Here is a 15,770-nt window from a genome sequence, read left to right as displayed (position 1 = left end):
TTTAATGTGTAGTAATGGACTAATCCAAGACCTGCATTATCAGTGGAATCGGAGTTCATCAATTATTTAAACACTATTATTAAGGATCTGTCAGGTAGGTCTACCGATCCCATCTCCTGCTATAGATGAAATCAGAAAGAAAAATCGTGCCAAGATAGTAGAGGGGTCACCTTCAAAATATGAACGTGCCCTTGCATCGGCCATTTTTACACACCGCTGTTAACAAACATTTGCCTATACAAATAAATAATTTATAACACATAATAATAATAATAATAATAGTAAAGCATTATTACTAATATTATTATTATCCTCATGTTTTATCAATATTATTATGCCTATATAAATATAGCATAAACTACACAATGTTCACATTTCCCAATGGCCTACGGTATTCATTTCTTATTCGAAGAAAAAGTATTTTAAATTTAACACTAGAAAGAAATACCATCTGGCGGTGAATCCAAATTTCATGAAAACAAAAACATCAAGACCAATCTGCAAATAGACCCCATGCCATGACAAGGCTCAAGAGAAATACATGTGTTGTTGCATGCCTACCTCTGGATATTGGTTTGATGCCGCTGGACATTGAAAAGCGACGAGATCTTGGAAGACTCCATCCAGCAAACTGCTTCCGAGGACTGCATTCATCACAGCATTTATTTAAACGCTAACTCTGTCACTGTTTACTGAGCCACAAAGCAAAGATGTCACTGCCTAGCTAGTTTTGAGAAGAAAAAAAAGGTTTACACTGATAATACCGATTGTTTTTTTATCAGCAAGAGAGACAATTCAAATGTTTGTGTAAATGTATCTACCAAGACAAATAGGCCTATAGCCTAATATTTAGTACATATTGCAAATGTGACCGTAGGTTGTTTATTGTAAACGTGTGTTTTCTTTGCAGATGATGGTCCCATGTATTGTGCCCGATCATTTCTGATTATGAGTCGGTCATATGAGGGGATACTGTTGGCCTAAAGTGTGACAGGACAGGTAGAAACATATGGACAGTTCGGATAGGCCTTCAGACGTCAACTTCTTAGAGATTATAGACCATTTGCACAGAGGGCTTTCTTTATTATTTTTTTGTATAATTTAAAAGGGGTAAAGGATAACAAAAACACGGAACATTTTAATATTAGTTTGTTGTTGAATAAAAACATGTTTTAAAGGTTAATAGGCCGTCGTTTTTTCATGTAAACATGGCCTACGTTTACGTTCCCTCGGTGAAAGCAGCATGGGCTACCATCCCATCGCGAAGTTGTTGATGTATTTAGAAGGGGCTATGACATGGGTTCATCTTATCAGTTAGGATCTGTTGTGAGTCACGTGTTAAGTGGTTTAAGAGTAACCCCATGACAGGGCAGGCATGTGGGACTAAAATCAGGGTAATTAATCACCGTCACTTTCATTGTGCATTGTTCTTTCTCCCTTACGTGCGCTTTTCTATTTTGCTGGCGATAAAAGTGATAATGAAACAAATGTAGGTTGGCAGGTAGCCTGGTGGTTAGAGCGTTGGGCCATACCCAAAGGTCGCTGGTTCGAATACCCAAGCCGATAAGGTGAAAAGTCTGTCGATGTGCCTTTGAGCAAGGCACTTAACCCCAATTTGCTCCAGGGGCGCTGTACTACTAAAACAACACATTTCACTGCACCTATCTGGTATTTGTGACAATAAATATATATTTTTAAATATAGTTGGTGCTCGGTGGGGTTCAGGAAGGATTGGTGGGGTGTGACATATGACCAACGGGAAATCGTTCGGGAATTGTCAGATTGTGCAGAGGAAAACGCCCCTTCGTTTTATAAAATGTCATGTTAATAATAGACTAACCGAACCCGTTTTATAAATAATAATAATAATGTGGTTATGTTAGGTTTAATACAATGAATAAAGCATTATTAGCCTATTACTTTTTTTGGGGGTGTGGTGGTCTTCGTTTAGTTTCTTGGCGAAAATTGCAACCTTTATCCTAAATGTGCATTTGGATATATTGTCTTATTGAATAGTATATAGGCCTATAGTGTAGGCCTATAAGTAGGCCTATAAATACAGACATATTTCTTTATTCATTGATGCTGCTAATCTTTCATTGTTTTATATTTTACCTAACTGCTAGTCTTTCTTAAATAAAGATGTTCGATATTTTTCATCATGGTTAGCCTATTGCACAATTAACCTTAACCTTATGCGGTTGCCATATAATAATGCAGACAGAAAGGTAATATCAAATAATACTTTAATATAGATTTTCGCTTGCTACATGAATACACATTAACAACTTATAGCCTAAGTTATAAGGGATACACAAACGATATTAGCACAGAGCACGTCTCACAATTTGTAACATACCGAGGTGCCTGTGAATCCCACAGTTACGCCTTCAATTAATGTAAAAGTGTCTATGATGTCGTCACATATCAACATACTCCGAACGAACATGACACTGAATCAGTCCCTTCCATGTCCAATGTCCATAAAAGGTGATCCATAAAACAAAAACACTACCAATTTACAAATGTACAAATTGTAATTGTTAGAAAAAGTTCATTGAATGCCGATTCAAATTCAAGAAGAGTTCATGATTGGCCTCGAATACACACCTTGGTAGTAAGAAGTGTCTGTGGGTGTAGAAGCAACATCTAAGCCCGTTTTAGTCGACATTGAGCCCATGGACAGCGGCCCTGTCATCGGTGAACCATAGCCGTACTGCATCATCTGTTCATACGTTTTTAGGTCCATTTTGTGGTGATGCTGCTGTTCCGACGACATTAGATTGTTGATGGAGAAGGGGTGATTGAATGAATAGTGGTGCTCCGGCTTCAGGTGCGATTCGTGCACGAGCACCGAGTGATGCTGAGACAGAAGATGGTGAGTCTGTGGGATAGGAGAGAGCGCGTGCTCCGCGGGGCTCATTACCTGCTGCCGGGGTTTTGGGTTAGATACAGTCCGCTTGACGTCTTTTACGGACGGGGTGGGGTGGGGTGATTCGTTTCCATTACAGCTCTCTGGGCTGCTGTTAGAGCCGCCCTCGGGAGTTTTCTTCCCGGTCTCCCTGCCGAGGTCTTTCTCGCACCTGAACCGCTTTTGCCTCCGGAGATAGCAGCCGTTCTCAAACATATTCCCTGAGTCCGGGTGAAGGGTCCAGAAAGATCCTTTGCCCGGCTTATCCGGGGACCTGGGCACTTTGAGGAAGCAGTCGTTGAAGGACAGAGAGTGGCGGATAGAGTTTTGCCAGCGCTGCTGGTTCTGTCTGTAGAAGGGGAAGAGGTCCTGGATCCATTGGTATAGCTCATTCAACGTCAGCATCTTTGTGGTAGACTGCTGTAAAGCCATGGTGATGAGAGAAATGTAGGAATATGGGGGCTTGGCGTGCGTATAGCTTCTCCTGTATGTTTTGGGGTCCCTTGACCTTATGTTGGACTGTCCATACATGGGGCTCATAACGCTCATATTATTATAGGAGGTCAGGGCATTCATCGATGGAGACGGGGTGTTTATGGGGCTCATGTTCGGGTTCAGCGCCGCGCTCATGCCCGCCATCCCTGCTCCCATACTGTGCATGGCTCCGGAGCCCGGTGACATCGCGGCCATGGAGTGGTTCACACCCGTGTTGACGTATGACATGTTCATGGGGCTGCCTGACATGTTGCTGGTTGAAGTCATTCCAGGCATGCTCATATAGGTGCTCATCGAGTTCATTCCCAAACCGGTGTGTTGTGTCATGTTTCCCACTGAGGTATAGCACTGTAGAGAAAAGAGTGCACAACGTCAATAATATCTTCAACAATGTGAATAAAGTAGACAGCTATTAAAATCACCTCGAAATAATTATACCTACAGAAATGCGTTTTTTCAGTTGGCCAAATATCCCATCTTAATTTGCAACTTCAAACATTTACGTTCAAACAGTGAAGAAGTGCATGTAGACCTACATGCTAAAGAATATTCTAAAGCTATTTTATAAAGGGGGAACAATTAGTCAACGAATGCAGCCCAATCAGGCGAAGGGATCATTGTAGGCTCCGTAATAGCCTAATTCGATACATAGTCAAAAGGCAAATTATATGCTACGATTAAATAATAAGAAATACATTTAAGTTTCAATTAGATTTTCTAAATAATAAAGATTCAAGTAATATATTTCGTAAATGTTCTTTCCATCCTCACTAGACATTGGTTAGGAGAGCGAAGAGATCCGGCAGGATTTCTATGGCGCCTCAAGTCAATATTTGATCACAAAGTTAATATTATCTCAAGGATAATATTGAGTTGTATAGACAGCAAAATGCATATATATATATATATATATATATATATATATATATATATATATATATATATATATATAAACTCTCTACCCACCTCGGGCTCTCCGTAGTAAGCGCTCCAGTCTGAATGCTCGTGTCCTTCCATTTTAACAGCGCTTAGCATTGTGGACCGTCCAAAACCAATTTCCGTCAACAGCCTCTCTCAGTCCCAGCAGAAGATTAAGTGACAAAAAACTGCACTAAAACCGATAGGGGACTACAGGCAACCCAGGTCGTTTAGTCTGCGTGCTGCCTGGGGACTGGTTCATATGGGTATCTCTCTGCCCGGAGTGAATTCAGACGTTGTAAAGCGAATGACGATGACAAGAGTTGTAATGACGTTAGCTCCTCGTCTTGCTGTGGTATAGCAGCATGTGTCGCGTTGGCTCTCGACCCTCCAACCCTCACTCATTCAATGCCCTATTTGAATAATCTGCTCACACCTAGGCACTAGACTCCTCCGTTGGCCCTCTGTTGTACACCTGCGCTGTCTGAAAAGGGCAAACCTATTCGATCCAATATATCAAATGTGATTGTTTTCCACCAGAAAAAAAAGACAAGGAATTTTGAATTCTAAGAAGGCTTATAGGAATGTGGTTTGGCATTTTCTGACCGAGTATTCTCATTTCTCTCAAGGAGTGTGGTCCTCGTCTAACTTCATTTGCATTCCTATCACATTTTACAGTTTCAGCAATGCAATCAAACATTTTGTCAAAATAAACAAGGAATTTCCTAACCAGTTATTTCACCAAACCACGATGCTACATCGATATAATAAAAAGGCATATTGATAATGGAGATATTATGGGTGACTATAAAACACCACTTTTAATACTTATTTAGGCCATATTGAATAACGATTGACGACTGTAACATGGGAATGTTTTTATTTGAGCAATAAGTCCAGGGGTCCATGCATCGATTAAATTCTGGAGTGAGGGGGCGATAAGGGTAGTCTAGCCTACCCAGTGGTGATGACAGAAATGAACAACTTCGTAGAACATTGTGTGCAGCATTTCGAATTTCGAAACATCGTAAACAAATGTTCAGGGTCAACTCAACTCGAGGGACGTTGTAAGATTTTGGATCGTTATCATTAACATACAGGCATAATATTGTGCATAATTGTCTCTTTAATTCTAAGTGTTAACGCAACTGATGTAATTATATCATATTTATTTTTATTATACCTCCGTTGTGTATTACAAAATACTTCAGTGGACAATGTGAGCTCTGACTCTGAAGTACACTGAGTGAACAAAACAAAAACAAAGTTGCCCCCCCCATGTTGACTCCAATGCTTCTTTCTCACAGTTCTATCAAGTTGGCTGCATGTCCATTGGTTAGTGGACCATTCTTGATATGCACGGGAAACTGTTGAGCGTGAAAAACCCAGCAGCGTTGAAGTTATTGACACACTCAAGCTGGTGCGCCTGGCACCTACTACCATACCCCGTTCAAAGGCACTTACATCTTTTGTCTTGCCCACTCACCCTCTGAATGGCACTCATACACAATCCATGTCTCAATCGTCTCAAGGCTTAAAAATCCTTCTTTAACCTGTCTCCTCCCCTTCATCTACACTGATTGAAGTGAATTTAACAGGTGACATCAATACGGAATCATAGCTTTCACCGGGATTCACCTGGTCAGTCTTTGTCATGGAAAGAGCAGGTGTTCCTAATGTTTTGTCTACTTAGTGCGCCTGGCACCTACTACCTACCATACATACCCCGTTGAAAGAAACTTACTGTCAACAGAATCTCAATTTCAAACCATATCAAACAAATATTTTTCCACGATCTAGGCCTATTTTAATTCCCCCTGATTTAGTTAGTGGCTGTTTGGAGAATAGAGATTATTCAAACATAGCACTGTTTCTATACTCACGTGTCGGATCATCATTTTATTGACTTTTTGCGAAGGCCTTGCAGCCTTGATGCCCTATGTTTGATATGCCGGTTTCAAGAGAAGCAAAGTTTATCTAACGTGTTTGATCACTGGAGCTGGAATGGATATCCGCAGCAATCGCTGATAAACCTAGCTACGGAAAACAAGGATACTATCGAGGTGATATTAATGGAGCAGTTCAACTGGTAATGTATTTGCCAAATACACACTATAGTACACGCGCACAGGCCAGCGATGGAATCTTTAAATGATGGCGTTGGAGGAATTTTACATCTGATATTTAATTGTGATAACTTCCATCATCGACTCTTCATAATAATTCTGATAATAATGTCACGACAAAAAAGGGCACACTTGTTAGAATGTATTGTAAGCCATAGCCTACATAACAGATTCATGAGAAGTATACCAACATTTGTAATGCTTATGTCAACGAATTATTAATGCGGTTATATATATATATATATATATATGCATAGCTTATGAATGTGTTATGTAGTCATTAGGATGCCCTTCTATTAAGGGTACTGTTTAGCCTGTCATCAATGACAATTTGTGATAATGGTTTAGTGCTGCCACATAGGTAGTTAACAGGTAAACATTCATCTCAGATCACCTTGTTTGACCTCACACTCTCTTAAGGGGTTCTGTTGACTGTTAGGTCAACCAGGGTCTTCTCACAAGCACTGATACAGTACTATCTGGTGGCCTACTGTAAGTGTATTGCTCCTATCAAATGCGCTGAGGCTGATTCATCACAAAGTGTGTCAATAAAGGCACCACAATGGCCTTTAAGTCAATCATTACTTTAGGCGTAGAGTAACATTAGCACATTTTTTACAATTTGTCTCTGCTCAATGTTATTCCCTGAAATCTATTTGATTGGGTGAATTATGTGTTTTCTGAGTGAAAAAAACAAACTGTCAGTTATGACTGTGGATGTGTTGCATTCTCAAAGATTGCAACACATCATATTGGCCAAAACACATTATATTGACCAAAACACATATTGACCAAAGAATGAGAGAAGATAAAGAAGAAAAGAAAAGAACAATACAAACTATAACATGCATATGTTGGACACTTCCGGCGCCGACAGAGATGGCCGCCTCGCTTCGCGTTCCTAGGAAACTATGCAGTTTTTTGTTTTTTTACGTGTTATTTCTTACACTAGTACCCCAGGTCATCTTAGGTTTCATTACATACAGCCGAGAAGAACTACTGAATATAAGATCAGCGTCAACTCACCATCAGTACGACCAAGAATATGTTTTTCGCGATGCGGATCCTGTGTTCTGCCTTACAACCAGTGTAACGGAGTGGATTACATGCAGCGACCCGAAAAAATGATTCAGAAAAAGAGGGAAACGAAGCGGTCTTCTGGTCAGACTCCGGAGACGGGCACATCGTGCACCACTCCCTAGCATTCTTCTTGCCAATGTCCAGTCTCTTGACAACAAGGTTGATGAAATCTGAGCAAGGGTAGCATTCCAGAGGGACATCAGAGACTGCAACGTTCTCTGCTTCACGGAAACATGGCTAACCGGAGAGAAGCTATCCGAAGCGGTGCAGCCAGCGGGTTTCTCCACGCATCGCGCCGACAGAAACGAACATCTTTCTGGTAAGAAGAGGGGCAGGGGCGTATGCCTTATGACTAACGTGACATGGTGTGATGACAGAAACATACAGGAACTCAAATCCTTCTGTTCACCTGATTTAGAATTCCTCACAATCAAATGTAGACCGCATTATCTACCAAGAGAATTCTCTTCGATTATAATCACAGCCGTATATATCCCCCCCCCAAGCAGACACATCGATGGCTCTGAATGAACTTTATTTAACTCTCTGCAAACTGGAAACGATTTATCCGGAGGCTGCATTCATTGTAGCTGGGGATTTTAACAAGGCTAATCTGAAAACAAGACTCCCTAAATTTTATCAGCATATCGATTGCGCAACCAGGGGTGGAAAGACCTTGGATCATTGTTACTCTAACTTCCGCGACGCATATAAGGCCCTGCCCCGCCCCCCTTTCGGAAAAGCTGACCACGACTCCATTTTGTTGATCCCTGCCTACAGACAGAAACTAAAACAAGAGGCTCCCACGCTGAGGTCTGTCCAACACTGGTCCGACCAAGCTGACTCCACACTCCAGGACTGCTTCCATCACGTGGACTGGGAGATGTTTCGTATTGCGTCAGACAACAACATTGACGAATATGCTGATTCGGTGTGCGAGTTCATTAGAACGTGCGTTGAAGATGTCGTTCCCATAGCAACGATTAAAACATTCCCTAACCAGAAACCTTGGATTGATGGCAGCATTCGTGTGAAACTGAAGGCACGAACCACTGCTTTTAATCAGGGCAAGGTGTCTGGTAACATGGCTGAATACAAACAGTGCAGCTATTCCCTCCGCAAGGCTATCAAACAAGCTAAGCGCCAGTACAGAGACAAAGTAGAATCTCAATTCAACGGCTCAGACACAAGAGGCATGTGGCAGGGTCTACAGTCAATCACGGACTACAGGAAGAAACCCAGCCCAGTCACGGACCAGGATGTCTTGCTCCCAGGCAGACTAAATAACTTTTTTGCCCGCTTTGAGGACAATACAGTGCCACTGACACGGCCTGCAACGAAAACATGCGGTCTCTCCTTCACTGCAGCCGAAGTGAGTCGCAAGGCTGCAGGCTCAGACGGCATCCCCAGCCGTGCCCTCAGAGCATGCGCAGACCAGCTGCCGGTGTGTTTACGGACATATTCAATCAATCCCTATACCAGTCTGCTGTTCCCACATGCTTCAAGAGGGACACTATTGTTCCTGTTCCCAAGAAAGCTAAGGTAACTGAGCTAAACGACTACCGCCCCGTAGCACTCACATCCGTCATCATGAAGTGCTTTGAGAGACTAGTCAAGGACCATATCACCTCCACCCTACCTGACACCCTAGACCCACTCCAATTTGCTTACCGCCCAAATAGGTCCACAGACGATGCAATCTCAACCACACTGCACACTGCCCTAACCCATCTGGACAAGAGGAATACCTATGTGAGAATGCTGTTCATCGACTACAGCTCGGCATTCAACACCATAGTACCCTCCAAGCTCGTCATCAAGCTCGAGACCCTGGGTCTCGACCCCGCCCTGTGCAACTGGGTTCTGGACTTCCTGACGGGCCGCCCCCAGGTGGTGAGGGTAGGCAACAACATCTCCTCCCCGCTGATCCTCAACACTGGGGCCCCACAAGGGTGCGTTCTGAGCCCTCTCCTGTACTCCCTGTTCACCCACGACTGCGTGGCCATGCACGCCTCCAACTCAATCATCAAGTTTGCGGACGACACAACAGTGGTAGGCTTGATTACCAACAACGACGAGACGGCCTACAGGGAGGAGGTGAGGGCCCTCGGAGTGTGGTGTCAGGAAAATAACCTCACACTCAACGTCAACAAAACTAAGGAGATGATTGTGGACTTCAGGAAACAGCAGAGGGAACACCCCCATCCACATCGATGGAACAGTAGTGGAGAGGGTAGCAAGTTTTAAGTTCCTCGGCATACACATCACAGACAAACTGAATTGGTCCACTCACACAGACAGCATCGTGAGGAAGGCGCAGCAGCGCCTCTTCAACCTCAGGAGGCTGAAGAAATTCGGCTTGACACCAAAAGCACTCACAAACTTCTACAGATGCACAATCGAGAGCATCCTGGCGGGATGTATCACCGCCTGGTATGGCAACTGCACCGCCCTCAACCGTAAGGCTCTCCAGAGGGTAGTGAGGTCCGCACAACGCATCACCTGGGGCAAACTACCTGCCCTCCAGGACACCTACACCACCCGATGCTACAGGAAGGCCATAAAGATCATCAAGGACATCAACCACCCGAGCCACTGCCTGTTTACCCCGCTGTCATCCAGAAGGCGAGGTCAGTACAGGTGCATCAAAGCTGGGACCGAGAGACTGAAAAACAGCTTCTATCTCAAGGCCATCAGACTGTTAAACAGCCACCACTAACATTGAGTGGCTACTGCCAACACACTGTCAATGACACTGACTCTACTCCAGCCACTTTAATAATGGGAATTGATGGGAAATGATGTAAATATATCACTAGCCACTTTAAACAATGCTACCTTATATAATGTTACTTACCCTACATTATTCATCTCATATGCATACGTAGATACTGTACTCTATATCATCGACTGCATCCTTATGTAATACATGTATCACTAGCCACTTTAACTATGCCACTTGGTTTACATACTCATCTCATATGTATATACTGTACTCGATATCATCTACTGTATCTTGCCTATGCTGCTCTGTACCATCACTCATTCATATATCCTTATGTACATATTCTTTATCCCCTTACACTGTGTATAAGACAGTAGTTTTTTTGGAATTGTTAGTTAGATTACTTGTTCGTTATTACTGCATTGTCGGAACTAGAAGCACAAGCATTTCGCTACACTCGCATTAACATCTGCTAACCATGTGTATGTGACAAATAAAATTTGATTTGATTTGATTTGATATAAATATCCAGGGAGTAGGAATCTAGGAATGTGCCAGTTTCATTACAATGTTTTCCACTGTGGCCTAGGGAGTTAAAAATCCGCCTTAATTCGTTGTTCAGTCACCCTAGTCCCCCAGAACAACTTTTCAAGAAACACAAGGGGAAGAGGTTAAGCTAGTGATTAATAAAGAGTCTTTTCAGTGTGAGACGAAACCACTAAATGTTTGCTGCCATTTGCCTATAGTGACAGCAAACATACCAGATTGAGGGAGGCTTTGGTTGGGGCCTTTATCCTGTACAGCTGTGACAACGGCTGTGGGCTGCAGGTTTGCGGCCTGCCACAGTGTGTTTACCTGGAGACGAATCTGAAAGGCGGCGGGACAGGGAGGACACACAACCAAGGTGAAAGGGAACAAGAGACGGCTGTTTCAGATCTAAGGAGAGCGGTTATTGCACTAGCTGGCTGGACCACCGTGCTCTCTGTACACACACACACACACACACACACACACACACACACACACACACACACACACACCAGGGTCCTAGAACAGAAAGCGTTGCTCTTAATGCACCAATACACTCCTTTTCATATTGAAAGCATATTGTGGGTTGAAATGGAAGACAGTTTAGATTTCACAGGATCCATTGGTATGTACAGTGCCTTCTGAAAGTATTCATACCCCTTGACTTATTTCACATTTTGTTGTTACAGCCTGGATTCAAAATGGATTACATATTTTTTTTTTCTCACACTTACATACAACACCCCATAATTACAAATTGAAAACGTTTCGAAATTTTAGCAAATTTATTGAAAATAAAAGACACAAATATCTCATTTATATAAGTATTCACACCCTTAAGTCAGTACTTTGTAGAAGCACTTTTGGCAGCGAGAGCAGCTGTGAGTCTTTCTGGGTAAGTCTCTAAGACTTTTCCACACCTTGATTGTGCAACATTTGCTCATTATTCTTTTCAAATTCTTCAACCTCTAGCAGTGTTGATCATAGGCAAACATTTTCAGATCTTGCCATAGATTTTCAAATAGATTTCAGTCAAAGCTGTGACTCAGCCACTCAGGAACATTCACTGTCTCCTTGGTAAGCAACTCCAGTGTAGGTTTGGCCTTGTGTTTTAGGGTATTGTCCTGCTGAAAGGTGAATTAATCTCCCAATATCTAGTGGAAAGTAGACTGAACCAGGTTTTTCTCAAGAATTTTCCATTAATTTTTATCCTGAAAAATGACCCAGTCCTTGATTACAAGCATACCCATAGCATGATCAAATCAAATCAAATCAAATTTATTTATATAGCCCTTCGTACATCAGCTGATATCTCAAAGTGCTGTACAGAAACCCAGCCTAAAACCCCAAACAGCAAGCAATGCAGGTGTAGAAGCACGGTGGCTAGGAAAAACTCCCTAGAAAGGCCAAAACCTAGGAAGAAACCTAGAGAGGAACCAGGCTATGTGGGGTGGCCAGTCCTCTTCTGGCTGTGCCGGGTGGAGATTATAACAGAACATGGCCAAGATGTTCAAATGTTCATAAATGACCAGCATGGTCGTATAATAATAAGGCAGAACAGTTGAAACTGGAACAGCAGCACGGTCAGGTGGACTGGGGACAGCAAGGAGTCATCATGTCAGGTAGTCCTGGGGCATGGTCCTAGGGCTCAGGTCCTCCGAGAGAGAGAAAGAAAGAGAGAATTAGAGAGAGCATATGTGGGGTGGCCAGTCCTCTTCTGGCTGTGCCGGGTGGAGATTATAACAGAACATGGCCAAGATGTTCAAATGTTCATAAATGACCAGCATGGTCGAATAATAATAAGGCAGAACAGTTGAAAACTGGAGCAGCAGCACGGCCAGGTGGACTGGGGACAGCAAGGAGTCATCATGTCAGGTAGTCCTGGGGCATGGTCCTAGGGCTCAGGTACTCCGAGAGAGAGAGAGAGAGAGAGAGAGAAAGAGAGAATTAGAGAACGCACACTTAGATTCACACAGGACACCGAATAGGACAGGAAAGGTACTCCAGATATAACAAACTGACCCTAGCCCCCCAACACATTAACTACTGCAGCATAAATACTGGAGGCTGAGACAGGAGGGGTCAGGAGACACTGTGGCCCCATCCGAGGACACCCCCAGACAGGGCCAAACAGGAAGGATATAACCCCACCCACTTTGCCAGAGCACAGCCCCCACACCACTAGAGGGATATCTTCAACCACCAACTTACCATCCTGAGACAAGGCTGAGTATAGCCCACAAAGAACTCCGCCATGGCACAACCCAAGGGGGGGCGCCATCCCAGACAGGATGACCACATCAGTGAATCAACCCACTCAGGTGACGCACCCCTTCCAGGGACGGCAAGAGAGAGCCCCAGTAAGCCAGTGATTCAGCCCCTGTAATAGGGTTAGAGGCAGAGAATCCCAGTAGGAAGAGGGGAACCGGCCAGGCAGAGACAGCAAGGGCGGTTCATTGCTCCAGAGCCTTTCCGTTCACCTTCCCACTCCTGGGCCAGACTACACTCAATCATATGACCCACTGAAGAGATAAGTCTTCAGTAAGGACTTAAAGGTTGAGACCGAGTTTGCGTCTCTGACATGGGTAGGCAGACCGTTCCATAAAAATGGAGCTCTATAGGAGAAAGCCCTGCCTCCAGCTGTTTGCTTAGAAATTCTAGGGACAATTAGGAGGCCTGCGTCTTGTGACCGTAGCGTACGTGTAGGTATGTACGGCAGGACCAAATCAGAGAGATAGGTAGGAGCGTAATGCTTTGTAGGTTAGCAGTAAAACCTTGAAATCAGCCCTTGCTTTGACAGGAAGCCAGTGTAGAGAGGCTAGCACTGGAGTAATATGATCAAATTTGTTGGTTCTAGTCAGAATTCGAGCAGCCGTATTTAGTACTAACTGAAGTTTATTTAGTGCTTTATCCGGGTAGCCGGAAAGTAGAGCATTGCAGTAGTCTAACCTAGAAGTGACAAAAGCATAGATTAATTTTTCTGCATCATTTTTGGACAGAAAGTTTCTGATTTTTGCAATGTTACATAGATGGAAAAAAGCTGTCCTTGAAATGGTCTTGATATGTTCTTCAAAAGAGAGATCAGGGTCCAGAGTAACGCCGAGGTCCTTCACAGTTTTATTTGAGACGACTGTACAAACATTAAGATTAATTGTCAGATTCAACAGAAGATCTCTTTGTTTCTTGGGACTTAGAACAAGCATCTCTGTTTTGTCCGAGTTTAAAAGTAGAAAGTTTGCAGCCATCCACTTCCTTATGTCTGAAACACATGCTTCTAGCAAGGGCAATTTTGGGGCTTCACCATGTTTCATTGAAATGTACAGCTGTGTGTCATCCGCATAGCAGTGAAAGTTAACATTATGTTTTCGAATAACATCCCCAAGAGGTAAAATATATAGTGAAAACAATAGTGGTCCCAAAACGGAACCTTGAGGAACACCGAAATTTACAGTTGATTTGTCAGAGGACAAACCATTCACAGAGACAAACTGATATCTTTCCGACAGATAAGATCTAAACCAGGCCAGAACTTGTCCGTGTAGACCAATTTGGGTTTCCAATCTCTCCAAAATAATGTGGTGATCGATGGTATCAAAAGCAGCACTAAGGTCTAGGAGCACGAGGACAGATGCAGAGCCTCGGTCCGATGCCATTAAAATGTCATTTACCACCTTCACAAGTGCCGTCTCAGTGCTATGATGGGGTCTAAAACCAGACTGAAGCATTTCGTATACATTGTTTGTCTTCAGGAAGGCAGTAAGTTGCTGCGCAACAGCCTTTTCTAACATTTTTGAGAGGAATGGAAGATTCGATATAGGCCTATAGTTTTTTATATTTTCTGGGTCAAGGTTTGGCTTTTTCAAGAGAGGCTTTATTACTGCCACTTTTAGTGAGTTTGGTACACATCCGGTGGATAGAGAGCCGTTTATTATGTTCAACATAGGAGGGCCAAGCACAGGAAGCAGCTCTTTCAGTAGTTTAGTTGGAATAGGGTCCAGTATGCAGCTTGAAGGTTTAGAGGCCATGATTATTTTCATCATTGTGTCAAGAGATATAGTACTAAAACACTTGAGCGTCTCTCTTGATCCTAGGTCCTGGGAGAGTTGTGCAGACTCAGGACAACTGAGCTTTGAAGGAATACGCAGATTTAAAGAGGAGTCCGTAATTTGCTTTCTAATAATCATAATCTTTTCCTCAAAGAAGTTAATGAATTTATCACTGCTAAAGTGAAAGTCATCCTCTCTTGGGGAATGCTGCTTTTTAGTTAGCTTTGCGACAGTATCAAAAAGGAATTTCGGATTGTTCTTATTTTCCTCAATTAAGTTAGAAAAATAGGATGATCGAGCAGCAGTAAGGGCTCTACGGTACTGCACGGTACTGTCTTTCCAAGCTAGTCGGAAGACTTCCAGTTTGGTGTGGCGCCATTTCCGTTCCAATTTTCTGGAAGCTTGCTTCAGAGCTCAGGTATTTTCTGTGTACCAGGGAGCTAGTTTCTTATGATGCAGCCATTCCTATGATTGAAAATATGGAGAGTGGTGCTCAGTAATGTGTTGTATTGGATTGGCCCCAAACATAACACTGTATTCAGGACAAAAAGTGAATTGCTTTGCCACATTTCTTGCAGTATTACTTTAGTGCCTTATTGCGAACAGGATACATGTTTTGGAATATTTTTTATTCTGTACAGTCTTCTTTCTTGTCACACCCTGATCAGTTTCACCTGTCTTTGTGCTTGTCTCCACCCACTCCAGGTGTCGCCCATCTTCCCCATTATCCCCTATGCATTTATACCTGTGTTCTCTGTTTGTCTGTTGCCAGTTCGTCTTGTTGTCACGAATCCCGTTTCCTGAGTCTGTTTTTTGCCTGTGTTCTGTCCTGGAGTGTTTTTTCCGGCGTCCTGGAACGCACCCTGTCTGGTTGCCGGGCAATGTAGCCAGTTGGGAGTTCTGATTACCCGCACCTGTATCCCATCAGCTATCTGCACACC

The 15,770-nt window shown here is 43.2% G+C and overlaps 1 protein-coding gene across 1 annotated transcript; it reads right to left on the bottom strand.

The window, feature by feature from the left end:
* Nucleotides 1-2,229: 2,229 nt before the first annotated feature.
* LOC112217470 (forkhead box protein A2-like) lies at nt 2,230-5,127 on the bottom strand. Its single transcript, XM_042300636.1, has 2 exons — nt 4,373-5,127; nt 2,230-3,754 (listed from the first exon to the last, which is right to left on the bottom strand). Exons 1-2 carry the CDS (start codon nt 4,439-4,441, stop codon nt 2,576-2,578), a joined length of 1,248 nt encoding a protein of 415 aa, XP_042156570.1. The 5' UTR covers nt 4,442-5,127; the 3' UTR covers nt 2,230-2,575.
* Between the last annotated feature and the right edge of the window lie 10,643 nt (nt 5,128-15,770).

This window comes from Oncorhynchus tshawytscha, linkage group LG18 (genome assembly GCF_018296145.1).
Source record: "Oncorhynchus tshawytscha isolate Ot180627B linkage group LG18, Otsh_v2.0, whole genome shotgun sequence".
NCBI classification, from domain to species: domain Eukaryota; kingdom Metazoa; phylum Chordata; class Actinopteri; order Salmoniformes; family Salmonidae; genus Oncorhynchus; species Oncorhynchus tshawytscha.
The sequence above is the reverse complement of the archived record's forward strand: the minus strand, read 5'-3'. Positions and strand labels throughout refer to the sequence as shown.

Coding starts and splice junctions, on each gene's coding strand:
- LOC112217470 (XM_042300636.1), bottom strand. CDS start 4,441: ATGCTAAGCGCTGTTAAAATGGAAGGACACGAGCATTCAGACTGGAGC. Junction 3,755..4,372: donor CTTACTACGGAGAGCCCGAG/GTGGGTAGAGAG, acceptor TTTTCTCTACAG/TGCTATACCTCAGTGGGAAA.